General features: G+C 43.8%; 1 protein-coding gene across 2 annotated transcripts in view; it reads right to left on the bottom strand.

The window, feature by feature from the left end:
• The window catches only part of me1 (malic enzyme 1, NADP(+)-dependent, cytosolic), a 51,091-nt gene that overhangs the window by 13,191 nt on the left and 22,209 nt on the right, over positions 1 to 15,691 (bottom strand). For both annotated transcript variants that reach the window (XM_040166048.2, XM_078095441.1), the window contains exons 4-5: positions 1,430 to 1,505; positions 54 to 215 (exon numbers count right to left, since the gene is read on the bottom strand). In XM_040166048.2, coding sequence (XP_040021982.2) covers positions 54 to 215; positions 1,430 to 1,505 — 238 coding nt within the window. The remainder of the gene's footprint in view (positions 1 to 53; positions 216 to 1,429; positions 1,506 to 15,691) is intronic.

Genomic DNA, 15,691 nt, shown 5'->3' with positions numbered 1-15,691 from the left:
GGATACATACTGTCCACCTCTGATGTCACTTCTATTTGGAGCTTGGCTCTCACCTCGTTGTCTGTGCCCACATCCAGCATGACGGGCAGGCACTGCTGGGGCGGCACTCCTCCACAGGCCGTGTAGAGCGCCAGCTTGCCCACAGGGATGCCCATCCCACAGCAGCCAAGGTCCCCCAGCCCCAGGATCCTCTCCCCGTCCGTCACACACACCGCCTGCCGAACAGCAGAGCGGGAAGCTTTGAAAGGCTGGAGTTGACCTCACATTTATACACTATTTTATGAGAACATAAAAGAAGCAGTAGTTTTCGCCTCCTTGCTGCCTCAACAGGTCCGGCCTGCTACCCAGTTAGCATGATTGTTTCCCCCTGCGAGTGGGCCAGGCCCTCCTACAGATCTCCTCCCTGGCTTTCCACTCACTGGTTACTCAGTAAGGTGGATTCCACAGCATAAATCAACACATTGTGTTACACTTGCACTTCAGCAGAGGCGTTATATCTAAAATGTTCCTTATTGTTGAGGGTTTGTCTTTTTCCATCTGTGTGACGCAGACAACGCCTGGCAAAAAGTTTTTGTACAGCCAGGCTGATCCCACAATCAAACAACGAGGGTCATTTGTTCCTCCACGAATACTTAAAATCTAAAATGACCATAACTAATGCCACTTGTTAACGAGTGAGTCAGCGGACGACCCCTGCTCCCGTGTGCCCTCGCTCTATGGAAATATTAAAAGTCGGCCATATTAGGCGAGTTTACGATAAGGCCGCCGTGCCAATGAGACAGCGCTGAGCTACATGCGCTGCTGTTGACAGCTTTGAACAGGTGGCCCAGGCTGCAGGTGTATTTGACATGCCAGGAATGTCCACTGGTTTCCTCATTCTGAATATGGCTTGATTGTGACTTAGCAAATAGTTTCTTGATACAGAGGATGAAGAGACATATTTCAGGTAAATACAGTGAGAGGACCAATACCCAGATCACAGACAGACCCCCAGTGGGTCAATGAATTCCCTGCATTTGTTGTTGTGCAGGCTGGTGTGAGATGACTGTCCTTTGGGTAAAGACATTGGACACATCATAGAAATCATTCAACGTTATAGCAACATACATTTTCACTATTTCTTTGCTACAAAATAATAACGGATGTGTGTTGGTTGTGCTCTTTGTTTTTTTGTTTTTTGTGTACACTGTAATTTCCTACAGGAGAATCAAGCTGTATGCTAAATGCATATAGATCTAAGGATAAGGCAGGTCACCTACACAGTTTCTAGCATTTTCAATTTAGCACACGAATATCGTTGGTCTCTGCTTTATCGACACAGTGCGACAGAACAAGACCTCTGTCATTGGCTTTATAATGTCGCAGTGCTGGAACAACATGGACATGATTAATTAAGACTTCACGCGACTGTTTGAGTAGCATCATTTACCCTGATGTCCTTCTCTGGCCAGTTCTGGAGCAGTGTAGAAATGTGGCCACGGTCATGAATGGTGATGAACAGCCCCCTGCAACAAAGAAACGCAGTTTAGCAAAAGGAAGAGAAAAGTGACAGAGACCCTTCTGGATCACTCTTGCTATACTGCAATGGCAACACACCCACTTTGAACGTTAAACTAACATCATCTCCACGCTTTGAGGGGAAAGCTTTGAGCTGTGCTTATGAGACTTAAAAGGGAGACGTTTTTTTTTCGGCCTTTCTTTCTTCTGACCACAACTTTATTGAATACCATTATCACCTGGGACTTCAATGTTGAGCGCAAAGCCCAGGGCCTCTGCATGGAGCTTGCTTTGACCCTTGAGAATCCCCAAATATGAATTTGTGTTAGTATCACCCCCCACCCACTAACCCCCCCCTCCTCCTCCTGCTGCTCCGTCTTTTGCCCCCCGGAATGAGCGTGGCTCCCTCCAGGATAAAAGCTGAGGAGATAATCTGAATGCGTGGGGTCCAGCTGCAGGGTCTTTCTTACCCAACACGCCCATTGGGTTATAGAATTGAGGGGGCAACACCTCACTGTGCTCACAAAGTGGAGACACGTCTCAGGCCAACGCTCGTAAAAGAAAACAGTGGAGAAATGTCTGACTCAAAACAGCACGACACTTTGCTAAAAGCAAGAATACAATCTAGTTAGATGAAGAGAAGGACACACTTGTTGCATAAGAAGCGGTTGTTAGGAAGGGTAGACGGCACGTTTCCACTTTACATCAGTTACCATGGTGGTTAAAAAACATCTGCAGCCATGCAGGCAGCTTTGTGAGGCTGGAGACAGATGGGGTTATAAGTTGCTGAGTAGCTAGCATTAAACACAAAGTAAAATTTGATTTATTTTGTCGTTATCCAAAGCGTTGGTCAAATTCCATTCCGAAGTGAGGTAGGCGCCAGAGGAAATGTTGGGGGATTAAGAAAATTCTGTGATAATACATCCAAGTTTGGAATTTTTCCCTCAAAATCTCAAATTTCAAGCCTCGTGCAGCCATATGGGACCAACTAAGTCAAAACGCCTCGTCGTCTGGTTACACATGAATGTCTGCGTGAAACTTCATGCAAGTCCATAAAACAGCCTGTTGAGACATTTCGGTCTGGACTTGAGTGTTTGACTAACCGACTGAGTGACTTTGACATCCCTGGAGCAGAGATCATCAATCAGATGGAAATCCAAAGGTAGCCGATCCACTGGTCCACTGGTATTAACATTATTTTATTAAACAATTAATAATATCTTATAAATAATTAATAATAATATATTTTTTCCATTATAATTCCATGGACTGAGACGACTGAATGTTCAAAAATAAAGTTTAACCTATTTCTATCATCTATATTTGAGTTTATATGTTTATTTACCATATAAACACCTGTAATCGTTGGTTAATGTCCTTCTGAAAATGACCCTTTTTTAAAATCATGCCCCATGCCAAGACTAAAACTTTCTGAATATGATTAATCTAATAATACTTTTTTTCAACTTTTTTCAACTTTTTTTTCTGCTTTTCTCTGCAATGTGTTAAAACTGAATATCTTTGCTGGTCCAACAAAAACAGAACAGATCACCGTGGCCTTTAGAAATCACAATTTCTTACATTCAATTGATTCAATTCAATTGATCATTGGTTGGAGTACGTCAAAGAGGAAAAAACTGAGGCTCACTGGCTACATGATGCTGCGTCTGCAAACAGCTCTTGAGGTCACATAGAGGTCACAGAAATCAACCCGTTTCTGGCCATATCACGACGCACATCTGCACACTACTGCAGGTGTGTAGATGTGCAGGACAATGCACATGCACTGCATGTTTATGTGTGCCTGCTGTGTGTGTTTACCTGAGGCCCAGAGGACCACTAACCACTGCCAGCTACAGGAATATGAGTCATTTGGGGAGGAAGAAGGGAGATGGGGCTGAGGCGGACCCGGCGATATGAACTGTTGGAAAACAACTTCATGAGATGGATCCAAGCAGACCGGCACTAATGCCTAATCTCTGTCAACATGAAGGTTGTGAAAAACATTTTAGGTTCAGCTGGCCAGTATTCTCCTTCTCCTCCAAACCCTCATTTTATTCCATTCTGTATTTGCAGAGGAGCTGTTGACCGCACAACCTTTGACTCAGCGGTGGTCATGCCTTTTAAGCGGTCTACACACACACACACACACACACACACACACACACACACACACACACACACACACACACACACACACACACACACACACACACACACACACACACACACACACACACACACACACACACACACCTATAGAACCCAGCGTAGGAACAACGAATAGCAGTCACCTTATTTTCTAGATGAGGGGAGGTGCACAAAGCATTGAGCTGCCGTGTCCGTCTCTTCCACTAAGAGAGTGTGACGAGAACCGAGAGGGAAAGAAAACAACCTGATGGCCTGGAACAGCAGCTCCGCTGACCCGCAGGTCAACACAAAACACACGCAGGGAGCGTGGAAGGGCTGCCGGGGGCCGGCGGGAGGACAAGCTGCTTTCCACACCGTGACCCCAAAACACAACCTGAGCACAGGGAGGAAGACAGCTTCCGATCGTTGACCCGTGTCCACACAAAACACCAGCGGGCACCATTCTTCACCCCCACAACGCATCACGTTAATCTCCACTGCGACGCACACCGTCGGTTAGCAAAGCCACATGCGGTTCGACTGACAGAGGACACAAATCATTGAGAAAAGATGGTAGAAATAGCATGAGAGGTCAAAGTCCTGCTACGGGAGAGTTTCTCAAACTGTGGGGCGAGACCCTCTAATGGGTTGCGTGGGGAAATTTTGAATTATTTTAATTCAAGGGCTTTCCATATTACAAAAGTACTGCTGTTGACTCTATATAAACGAAATACAGATCCAAGCTCAATATTGAGCACGTATCAAGTCTGCAAATTATGGGATGGCTCATACCACCACGATTTAGTGTTGCACAGGTTGCATACTATTGTTTTTTTATGCAGTGTAAAACTCCAAATATTATAACTTGTTCTATTTTTCACAAGTTGCATTATATTATTATTATCTTAAAAAAATGTTCAGTAAAAAACAGGTTAATTACAGCCACTATTTTCTGCCAAATATTTGTTATTTTTCGCACGGATAGAACTTCATTTGTATTGTTGTGAGAACAATACCGAAATTGTGTGACGCAACCAACCAATTAATCTGTCCCCTGAGAAAACTGTCCTTCTGATTTAAATGTAAATGAGGTAAATGTAAAAAATATATTTATATTTAACACACAAATATGTTTACAATGTCAGAAATGTCACTTTGCAAACGTGATTTTTAACAGGTTAGCCTAGAGCTCTGAACAGCATAAGTCTTTCCTAGCTATAAACTAAAAAAGATGACGCACAGGTCAAATGGGTGCGTCATCTAAGAAATCAAACTCCTGTGTTGCCTGCCTTACGCTGTGTAAGCCCTGCGACGCTGTAGAGATAGTGTGACACGTTTAGCTGCACACTCAATTAGCAACAACATGCAGCATGCGGAGGTCTTCGTCAGAAACTTGTTCCGCGATCACAAACGCAAGGCCCTGTAACTTCTAGCAGTGTGGAACTTATGGTATGTGAAAGCAGCGGGATGTCCAAGATACGGGGTCACGGCTGGAAAGAGCAACACGTCAGTGGGAGAACTCCCTCGTGGAGATACATGGCCTTTCAAAACCAGTTCAAACAGGAGCTCCGCTCCAAAGTGAACACACAGGACCCCTCCGTCACACCACATGCTGTTAAGAAGGCTGGGAATTTCAGGCAAATGTCTCTGAAACAAAGCCATGGAGTTGCCATAAAAAACAGATTAACATTTCAAATAATAGGTGATAATAAACTCGCCACTTGAGGTTCAACTCATGGAGGTTAGAGCATAGACAGGAAATGGCAACGCAAACATAATACCGTACACATTGTACTGTGTATTTACATCACCCAAGTTGAGCAACTGAACTGTGGCCAATTGAAAGAAACAAAAATAAAACAAATATAAAACGTCTAGTTTTGAGTCACTACTTCATGGGTCGGCCTCACGTCCCCTAAATTCAAGAAATGAAAACACAGTGTGAAAGGCTAAAGTTGTGATAGCAAAACATACAAATCAGAGTGGACAGCAGCATGGCAGACGTATCCTTCTTAACGGTGTGTTTTACCAAAAATTGACTAAACAAACATCACGCTGTATTAAAGAAGACTTGAAATCATAAACTAAAAAGGTAAATAACTAAGTGAGAAGCCTCCTGATGGCCGGTAGAAAGTTCGTGCCGCTCCCATATGGGTTTCACGCTTTGGACGCAGAGGTTGCCTCATCGGGCAAAACGCATCACCATGTGTATTTAATCACTTCACTTCATAATTGTGTAAATGACTTCTGTGCAAATCATTTCTCAGTGGCGCGTATCCAACTAACCAACAGACTGGACTAGTTATTAAAGTAATACATTGCACACTAAATAATATGTTAACTTGTTCCTTGCTGTTGAATAGATTGAGTGGTGTAAATCTGGCTTCATGTAGGTAGTTTCCGCATTACTAAAGTGTTTCTATTTGCTTTCAGGGAGATGTGGGCGTCTAGCGAAAACAAACATTTCATGTCAAGATAAACAGTATCATGTGTTTGACTCCATGTTTTAATTTGTAAGGAATGTCAATAGTCCATTACGGTCCGACACACATCTGTCTGGGTCCACCACACATCTGCCTGTTATCAGATCAGGTGAGTGGAGCATCCTCTGAGGACCAGCACCGCATCCAGCTAAACGGCCCAGCACACGCACTCAGACATGCTGCACACTCAAAAGGAGACAGAGTCACTTCTACGACTGGATGTGGTATCCGACCACACGCCGGAGAAAAGGACCGACAGTACAATATTTAAGCAATGAGAGTGCTGGTTTCAACTTTCTTGCGTCCTTCCTTGAGTGGAATTTAATAAGTTAATGGCTTTCCATGAAAAGGCAAAATTGTTTTTCCTTTCAAGCATTATTGTTAACAGAGATAATCATTTTTTTTTGGGGGGGGGGGGGGTTGCATGAATCATCACTGCAATGTGAGATTCTTCAGTTTGAGCACAAACTGAAAGTTACCTCCAAGCACATCAAGTCGGTGAAGCTGTAGGATGCTGCAGCGCGCCAAGCAGCCAAGCATCTGACTAAACCAATGGCAGAGAAGAAGAAAGCTCAGTGAGAACCTGTGGTCGGCCAGTGCCAAATAATAAGCATGTTCGTGGTGCAGCATGAGCTGAGGTGAACGCGAAGGCCCATTTTAAAAATAACTCAATCCAACGGAAAAGATGATGGTCAAAGAGAATAAATACGCAACAGACCTCAGGCAAAAGGGGAAAAAAGAGCTCAGTTAACACAAGTTCCTGTGTTTGTTTAATCTCTTGTTGGATGGCCACGGGAGATTTTCCTGCTGGGAGTTATTTAAGCAGCAAGACGCAACTGTACCCGGTCATTTTCGTTCAACACACAGCTGTCATCACTTGGAAATGAAACGCGACGAGCAGGAGTTCTCATCCCAGTCGTTCACGCCTCTCTGAAGACAATGTACTCTTCTTCTTCCTCGGCCTCCCACCCCACATGGCACGCTCTGACTTTGGGCCATAACATTAAAACTATTCAACACGTTGCAGGAATCACAATCAAGAACCAATTCCAGTCACTGGCCTCGGAAAACCATAACCCCCCCCCCCACAATTCATTCCACTGCGGCCCACTGAAATCAGGCCGGGCTTCCACAGAGCAACTAATCTCCCCTCCTTAAGCTTTTCCAGTCTTGGAGGAGGGGAGAAACTCTCAAAGAATTTGCAGCCAAAATGAACAGAGTTTAGCCAATCTGATCGGCCTTTCATCGCTTTGGGCAACACGCTGAGGCAAAACACAAAAAAGGCACGGAATCTTTTTCGCAGGATAACCTGCAGGTGATGAAAATAGCAACCAGACAGCGTGAGGTTCTGGGGTTTCAACAATCTGTCGTCTGCGTTGCTGAAGGAGAGACAGCCGAGCGTCCAGACGAGGGGCTGTGAAAGTAAAGCTTCTCCTGCGTTCCACGAGGGGCAAGAGACGGCAGAGAGCCGTCGCAGCCAAGCGGCCCTGCTAAAGGCATCAGAGGCCCAGACCTGATGAACCCGGCTGGCTATTAGTTCCAGTTCGCCTGCAACCAGGTTTTCCAATGGCAATGAGGTTGTGTGTGGGTTGCAAAAGGCACATTTAAAAACAATTGGGTTTTGCTTTTGCCAAAAAACGTGTATCCGTAGATGCTGCCTTGTGTTAGCAACGATGCTCAGGACACACTGCATAATGCATATACAAGACAAGCGTATGAAGCCCAAGCCGTCCCTGCATGAATAACAGACTCACAGAGAAGTGTATGGATGAAAATAATAGATGGCTCATTGTATTCTCATTGATCTTTCTGTGTATTCAATTTCAGGCACGTCTGGCTTGGTGGAGCCGCTGGTGTCCACTGAAGAACAGATGGAAAAGAGTTTCCAATTCTTCAGGCCTTATAGCTGAGAGCAAAATTCACCTACTAAATACGTGAGAGGCTAAAACCGTCACAGTTGGTTAGATGATCCAACCGGTCTCTAATGATGTTTTTTTATTTTATCACTATATTTATTACACTTACACTTTATTTATATTTTGTCTTGTAGAACCCGCCTAAGATGCATGTGATGTTGGTTATATTAACTAAAGGATCGTGTTTGGGACCCAAGAAAGACTTTAAAACACTGGAAATATCGTTTGAGATTAAATTAGGATATAATCTTTGTACCATAAACTCTACAGCTTATTTCTATCTTTTTAACATAAACAGAAATGGAGCTCTGAGCAGGACGGCTGCTTTGAGAAACTACATGCGTATGGAGGCATGGCGGCTTTCAATCGTCGCCCACCAGACCACCGAAACTCGTGTCTTAACCTCGACCAGCCTCACGTTGACATGGGTCCCTCCCCTCTGACTAAATCACCAACAAACGCCCCCGCTTTCAATATCTGCACTTAGAAAATACCATAATTCTAAGAACGGTATGAGGCCTACACAATATCTGACACTAATATCTCATAAGAGCGACACTTCTTTTTAGACAAACATCCCACTATAGTTAATACATGTGGTAAGAAAGTTCTAAAAGCAGTCTTTTATGTTTGTTTTGACAGCTATATCAGCTCTCAGCTCAGTTTTGGCTGTGAACGGTAGTAGATCTGTCATGCATTTGGCCCGAACGTATAAACAGAAAACTTGAAGATATCCATCTGCGCTCAAGGGAGCTGTGGAATTTACTTGTGAGCAATACGTTTTCTTATTTAGGACAAAGGGTACGGTTGACCATTAAAACCAATAACTATACAGTACTATCATATTTAGTTGCGATTTTTTCCATTTTTATCAGTCTGTTCTGTGGAGTTCAGTAACATTTACCTGATATATATAAGAACTAAATAGGAGTTCAATACATTATATTATATTATACTACTTTTAACTATAACACCCTGGATTTTGAGTTGGATCTCTGAATCCATCCTGCTGTTTGATGGCATTCATATTTCCCGATGCATCATGCACTGTCCACACTTTCATATCATTTTACCTGGGAGATGGTTGGTTTTGGTTGTGTTGCAGACGGACTCTCTCTGATCTTTGACCTCTCCACAGGAATGGGATCTGACTCCAGGGGACACTTCTTTTTGAATCCCTTTGACCCGTTTTTGTTACGTGAGACTTGACCGCATCCCGACCGTTCACTTTGATCCACGTGTTGGCGTCACATCAGTGACAGACAAACGTAAAAAAAAACAGGGCCTGTCACCCAGATCAGCACAGTGGACAGCGGGGAGTCACCCTAACCTTCTACGTTTAATAGCCAGATGGGATTTATATCCTAGTGTCCACCAATCAGTGTGTTTATCTCCACCGTCGAGCCTCAATAGAGTTGAACATTCGTTAACGGAAACGCAAAAATAGCCGTTTAAATGTGTACCAGCTTCTTGTTTTAAAAGGTGCCAATTGTAACTATGATGATGAATATCCTTAAACCTTAGTTAAATCACCTTTACCTCCCCGCCTTTTATTGCATATTCCCGAAAACCATTCATTTGCCAACTCGAAAGGCAGAATGAGTCCGATTGGTTGGTCCGCTAGCCAGCGGCTATGCAAATGAATAAAGACATGATGTAATTTCACTGCTGGCTTTATGATGCTCACAACCCGGTGGTCAGAGTTCACTCACATCATAAATCGCTGTGGCATTGGAAGGACACAAAATGCTCCAGAAGTTGATGTAATGTGTGTGAAGCGTCCCTGCACGGCCACAACTGTGTCCGAGTTGGAATGCCACACCTGGACGAATCGACACTTGGTAGTAAATCAGATGGTTCGTTTTCCTCAGTGACAAGAAACTGTACAACTTCATCTCCACTAATCCACACGGTAAAAAAAAAAAAAGTTCAGGCTTAAACTGAGCTCCATCACACTTTCAACTTTTTCCATTGGGCCATAATGTCTTTACACCCGACTCGACTGTGTTGGACTGTGATCACGGAGTTTCCACTCAATCCCAGGGGAAACAAAGTTGGATTAAAACTACTGAGTGCGAGTGGTTCATAAATGTGTACGAATACAAAGAGATGGAGCAGAGAGCTTTCGCCCATTTGACACCATGTCCTCCAGCTCTAACCCTTGGTTTTCCCCTCATGGATCTACTGAAGCAGTTCAGCTGCACGGCTGCTCTGCATCTGTGTGCAGCAGGCGATTCAAAGCATGCCAATAATGGAAATGACAACGACATGGCTGGAAACATCCAGCTCCGGCAAATGTCGACACATCGTCAACATCCCACCTCTCCCCGTATGTGTGGCTCTCCATTTACCCTGCATAATTACAGATTCCCATGACACACGTGCGCTGCGTTACTTCACTCGTACCCTTCTGGCTGTAGGAACGGCGTTGGTCTGCCGAGGGGCTGGAAACCCTCCTACACAAGCTCATGCCTCTGGCGCCCGAGCAACACGCACACATTGCAGCCCTGACAGGCGTGATAAAGACATGATATAGTATTTCAATTTTAACTCTCTTTGAGGGTTTAATGGGTCCCGGTGACAAGCGATTGTTCAAAAAAAATCACAACATTGTTGAAACCTACAGAGCTTTTATGTACAAAGTGGTGGAAGTGGCCAACGTTTTCAAAACATTACAGTTCATCACGGTTATTCCATGAGGCATCGTATTTAACTCAACAACGTTTCTCACTTCTCCGTGTTATTTGTTCTGCCACAAGGCAGGAAGACAAAGTATACACTCACACCAGCTTAGGTTATTACTCTCAAAGTTGCTTTGGCAATTGTTTCACATTATGTCCTTATGAAACCCTTTGGTCGATCTACACTGTTTTCTTACTTATTCTAAATTCACACTAAATCCATCAGAGAGGTTCTGAGCTTGCTGCCAACTTTTGGGAGGTGTGTGAAAATATTATGACGCACCAACACGTGAGCGGTGGTGATGGTGTGATGGTGTGAGGACAGCAGCCACACAACTGCGCTCTTTAATTTTGCCGTTGGTCGAGGAGGAAGAGTCTTTTATTACATATAGGATTATATAGCAGCTCTAGAGAAGTCACACTGAAATCACAGTATTAATGAAAGACGAAAAAGATCCTCAACCTCCAAAACATTTTTCATTACATTTTGCTTCCAACATTTTCTGATTAGTTTAACAGGCTTTAACTTATTTTCCGATATCTGTAGCAGTCAGGCAGAAACCTCTAGCCCCGAAAAGTAAAGCCAATGCTGAAGTAAAATAAACTTTCTATTATTCTATAATTTTTTCGGTCAGTCACTTGACCAACATGACACTTAAATAACTTTCAGCCACTTCATTCTTTCCCTCAGTACGGTGTTTTATGCTCTCAATTGCTAGTTTTCTTCATTACAGCGCAACGTTCATTTAGTCAATTATGGTCCAATTCAGAGTAAAATAGATATCACGGTTTGTTCCAGGGCGCGGCTACATGGTGATTGACTTATAGCCGCTACTGCATCGTCTGGTGTTTGCGTCTTGCAACTTTGATCCGCTGTTAGAAAAATGTATTGTCAACACCGGTGTAAAATCATCCAAACAGGACATTTAATGTCTGCAAAGAGGAGACCGAGTTGACACACATACAAGTCATGCGCCAACCCTACTCAAAGGTTTTCATCTTCGGACCAGGAATATAGAGTTGGAAGATAAACATGCTAAAGCAGGGGGGGCAACACCCAGGTGCTGGTAGTCGACCTCGGATGTAGACGATCATCTTAGCCACCACAAAATTACAAACATCGACGCATAAACATATTCATCCCAGAACACCATGTGCCTCCATGTGAACGAGCACAGACTGTGTCGTACTAAAGGTGGAACTATATTGCAGTTTTTACAAAACGTTTTAGGTTGATTACTTTCCATTTTTGTACAGTTAACTTGCTGCCATGGATTTTAACCAATTACACCAAGGTGAACTGCAGGCAAACGTTAGTCACAGTCTACTGTGCCATACGGTTTCTTTGCTTTCACTGGCTTGAAAACGTCCTCGGACTCGAGGTAAGTGCAGGGTGGAATTAATCCCCAAATGTTTGCCACGTTCCTCATGAGGTCAGTATATTATTCCAGGCATTCTCTCTCCTTCCTACTTCTATAATACTTATGACAATCAGCACGGACCGTTCCGAGCTTCTCTTATTGTAAACCATAGGGCAAAATTGCGGTGTAATGAATTACACCAGCAAATGTCATGCAATCAGTCATTGTTAGGAAAAGAAATCCTCTCTAAAATCGTGATACGTGGAAAAGATAGTAGTTTCTTTTGGTTCAATGAAGTAAAGTCTATTTTCTACTCACCCTGGACGCCATCAATATAAAGTAAATAGTTTCTCTCACAGTGCAACCGTTTGTGTGTGTGTGTGTGTGTGTGTGTGTGTGTGTGGGCGCAAACGGAATGAAATCACAGCCTGAAAACCCCCTAATCTGCAAAGCTGGAACACTTCATCATCAGTGGCATGTGCCACTTCAGAGGTGGCCCAGGAAGCTTCGGCTGATGTCTCTCATCAGGCCTTTATAACGTCCTTTATAACCTTCTCCACTCCACCACAAGGGCGACTGTGGGTGAGTGGAAAGCACCGTCTTCCTGCAAATCAGAGGACCGGTGGTTTGATCCCAGGATGACCTTAGTGTGTGTGAATGGGTGAAGGTTGAGATGAAGTGTTCAAGCGCTGTGTGTGGTTGGAAGACTAGAAAAGCGCAATACAGGTACAGTCCATTTACCATTTATCTTTAAAAGAAAGCATTGCAGTACATATTTTTGTTTAGTGGATAATGAAATAGCTCTTTAATTATTTCACACCTTATTACCCTCACACAAATACAACCTGGTACATACACAAAATAGATACTACAAGGGTTCCACTTTAAAAGTGTTCTCCTTCAGTGGACGAATGCTAAACATTTCACTCATTGTGTCCACACAGCTGGTAAGTAGCTAGATTGTACTTTATGTCAGAACTACAATTCCCAGTATAAAGAAAGAGCTTGTTACATACTACTTTATTTTGTATCTAAAACAATGTCTATTTGTGTTTAAAGCTAATCCCATACATTTTAAATCACAGACCCAAGACAGACTAAATTAGCAGATCATATAAAGTAGGTGTATATTGTTTGTACATTTGGAGATAAATTATAATACCCATGGACATGGAATAGAAGAAGATGAAGAGAGCATCTGGTCTTTACCTAAAACATATCTTTATCACTTAGCGAGTAGAGTAGCTGACCCCTTTGAGGAGGAATCCACTAACGGGCTACTGGACATCAAGTATCTCCGTCAGTGAGATGGATCGGTTTGGGTCGCTTACCTGCAGAGCTCCTTAAACAAGCGAGTGCTACTTTAAAAAGGGACGAGTCAAAGTCACTCGGTAGCAGTGCAGCACAGAGGGCACGGGGGACTAGACACGGTTGAAGTACACCTAATTACTCTCATGCAAGACTACAAAACATTATCCATCACAACGGACACTTTTAGCTGTCAAACAAAGTACACAACCCACAATTTATGGGGAAAAAAGGGAAAACACGTTGTGTGGTGAAGACTGAGCAACTTTCTCTGCTTAACACTGCGTCCGCCTATGAGCCTTACAAACCAACAAAAGAAAGAACGTCTGCTAATCTCCTGATGATGTGAATGAGTTCCTTTTTACAGCTGTGCTTCCTGCCCCGGCCCATCCAAAGATCAATGAATCAGCCCTGTTTTGACACTGAATTGGGCTTGACCTCTGGCCTCCGCACAGAGCCGGGAATTGCAGTGTTTAGTCTTGTAGAGGCAGATTAGCTGGTAAAGTCAGGCAAGACAAGGAGACACTGCTGCTTCCACACAGAAACGCTTTATACCTGAAAGCCGCTGAGTGGAGACCTAATCTGCTGCTGTGGTGGTCTGACTGCAACACACACACACACACACACACACACACACACACACATTACTAAAAGATAGTAGTGAGTAAAATCCCCTGAGCATTGTGCTTGATGGAAACTGAATAATAAAGTTATTGTTGAGGCTAAGAAATGTAGATATTTGGTTTATTATACAATAATTATGACAATTTAAATTTTTATCAGATGGCCCCAAAAGTTAGGTGCACACCAAAATTATTGGAAATAATTCTGAGGAGGGCATTGATATCTGCAACATATTTACTGGCAACGCCAAAAAAAGGCATTATAGGGATCTGTACACGATCATCATCCCATTCGATGCAGATGGTGTTTGAGTGCAGATGTGAAGGTAGATGCGAAGTAAGGGGACCAAGTAAATTGTGAGGAGTAGTCCTCTGGGGAACCATTAATTCTGGATCTGGAAATCCTTCCAACAGCTGTCAATATATTACATCCTGGACCAAGGAGGCAAACAGACAGTTCCCAATATACGAATGCAACACATGCAAACTCATCAGCTTGTTCCCCTTTCTCACCGGTGAGCAGAGAGAAACGGCCTGGCTGGAAAACAACGCCTGTCAAACGCGGCCGGCGTGTGTCCCCGGTGTATTCTGCTAAGTGACCCCCTGATGCCCGTTTCCTAGAGGAACTTCCAACCCTCGGGCCTCTGGCAGCAGGTCCTGGCTCACTGCGCTGGGATTTTGAGGCAGCGTATAAAATGACTCCTCCGGTCGGCTCAGTGTGAGAGGAAGGGGAGCATGCTAGGAATATTTTCCCCAAATAGTTCTGCAGCGATGGGGAAACAGGTAGCTGGTGGGAAACCAAACTTGGGTTTATTTTAAATACACCCAGTGTGGGCATTTGCCAAAACAAACAGAATGAGGCCCAGAACAAACAAAAACTAAAGATCGATTAGTAACCGCTCAGGGAGCGCTGCTGTCAGATAGTGAAAGACTTGAACTTGATGAACCCATTCGTAAGAAGGTGTGTGCGTGAGACAGAGGCTGCAAGTGTGTTTACAGTAGAAGAGGGGAGGAACCCAACGAAGGCTCGTCTGCTCAAGGTGAGCCCAGAAACTGCTTTCTGCAGCTTACCGCGGTTTGCCTCCATCTGAGCCGTCTGACCAAACTGCAGCTGAAAGGCCAACCACACCCTGCAAGCGTGGTTCACATTAGAAAACCTCACAGGCCGATTCAGACTTAACGTACACATGTTAAGAGGCCTTGACCTTCTGGTGTCAATGTGACACATCAAATCATTTGACCATTTGCGGCCAGCTTCAGTAGATATGCTTGTAAACAGGCTTTTAAGTTGCCAAATGTGATAGATCCTCCGTCAGAACTATACAACTCCTGTCTGGTTGACTGTCAACGTGTTCATTTCAGAAGTAAATCTGACTGAATCTGTCTGATACATCAGGTGGTTGGCCGTTGTAAACAAGGGACTGACATTTTATTCAGACTCAACCAAAAATATGAAGGCAGCGCAGTCATTTTCATATTAAAAACACATTTTTTTATCTTCATACTTCTCCCGGAAAAGCATTATGCTTCTTGTCCGACCCCCACAGTCTGCATGTTGATGTTTTGTGTAACTATTCAGCACGTCTAACTCTATTTCTTGCAGATCTGTGTTTCATGCCGTTAGCATTGCTGTATTGTGAGATTGAATGAATACAAGCCAAAAATGTTCAACCCCCTACCGGCCGCGGCCGG

This window comes from Gasterosteus aculeatus, chromosome 20, assembly GCF_964276395.1.
Source record: "Gasterosteus aculeatus chromosome 20, fGasAcu3.hap1.1, whole genome shotgun sequence".
Classification (NCBI taxonomy): domain Eukaryota; kingdom Metazoa; phylum Chordata; class Actinopteri; order Perciformes; family Gasterosteidae; genus Gasterosteus; species Gasterosteus aculeatus.
Note: the sequence above shows the minus strand (reverse complement) of the source record. Positions and strands in the feature narration are given on the sequence as shown.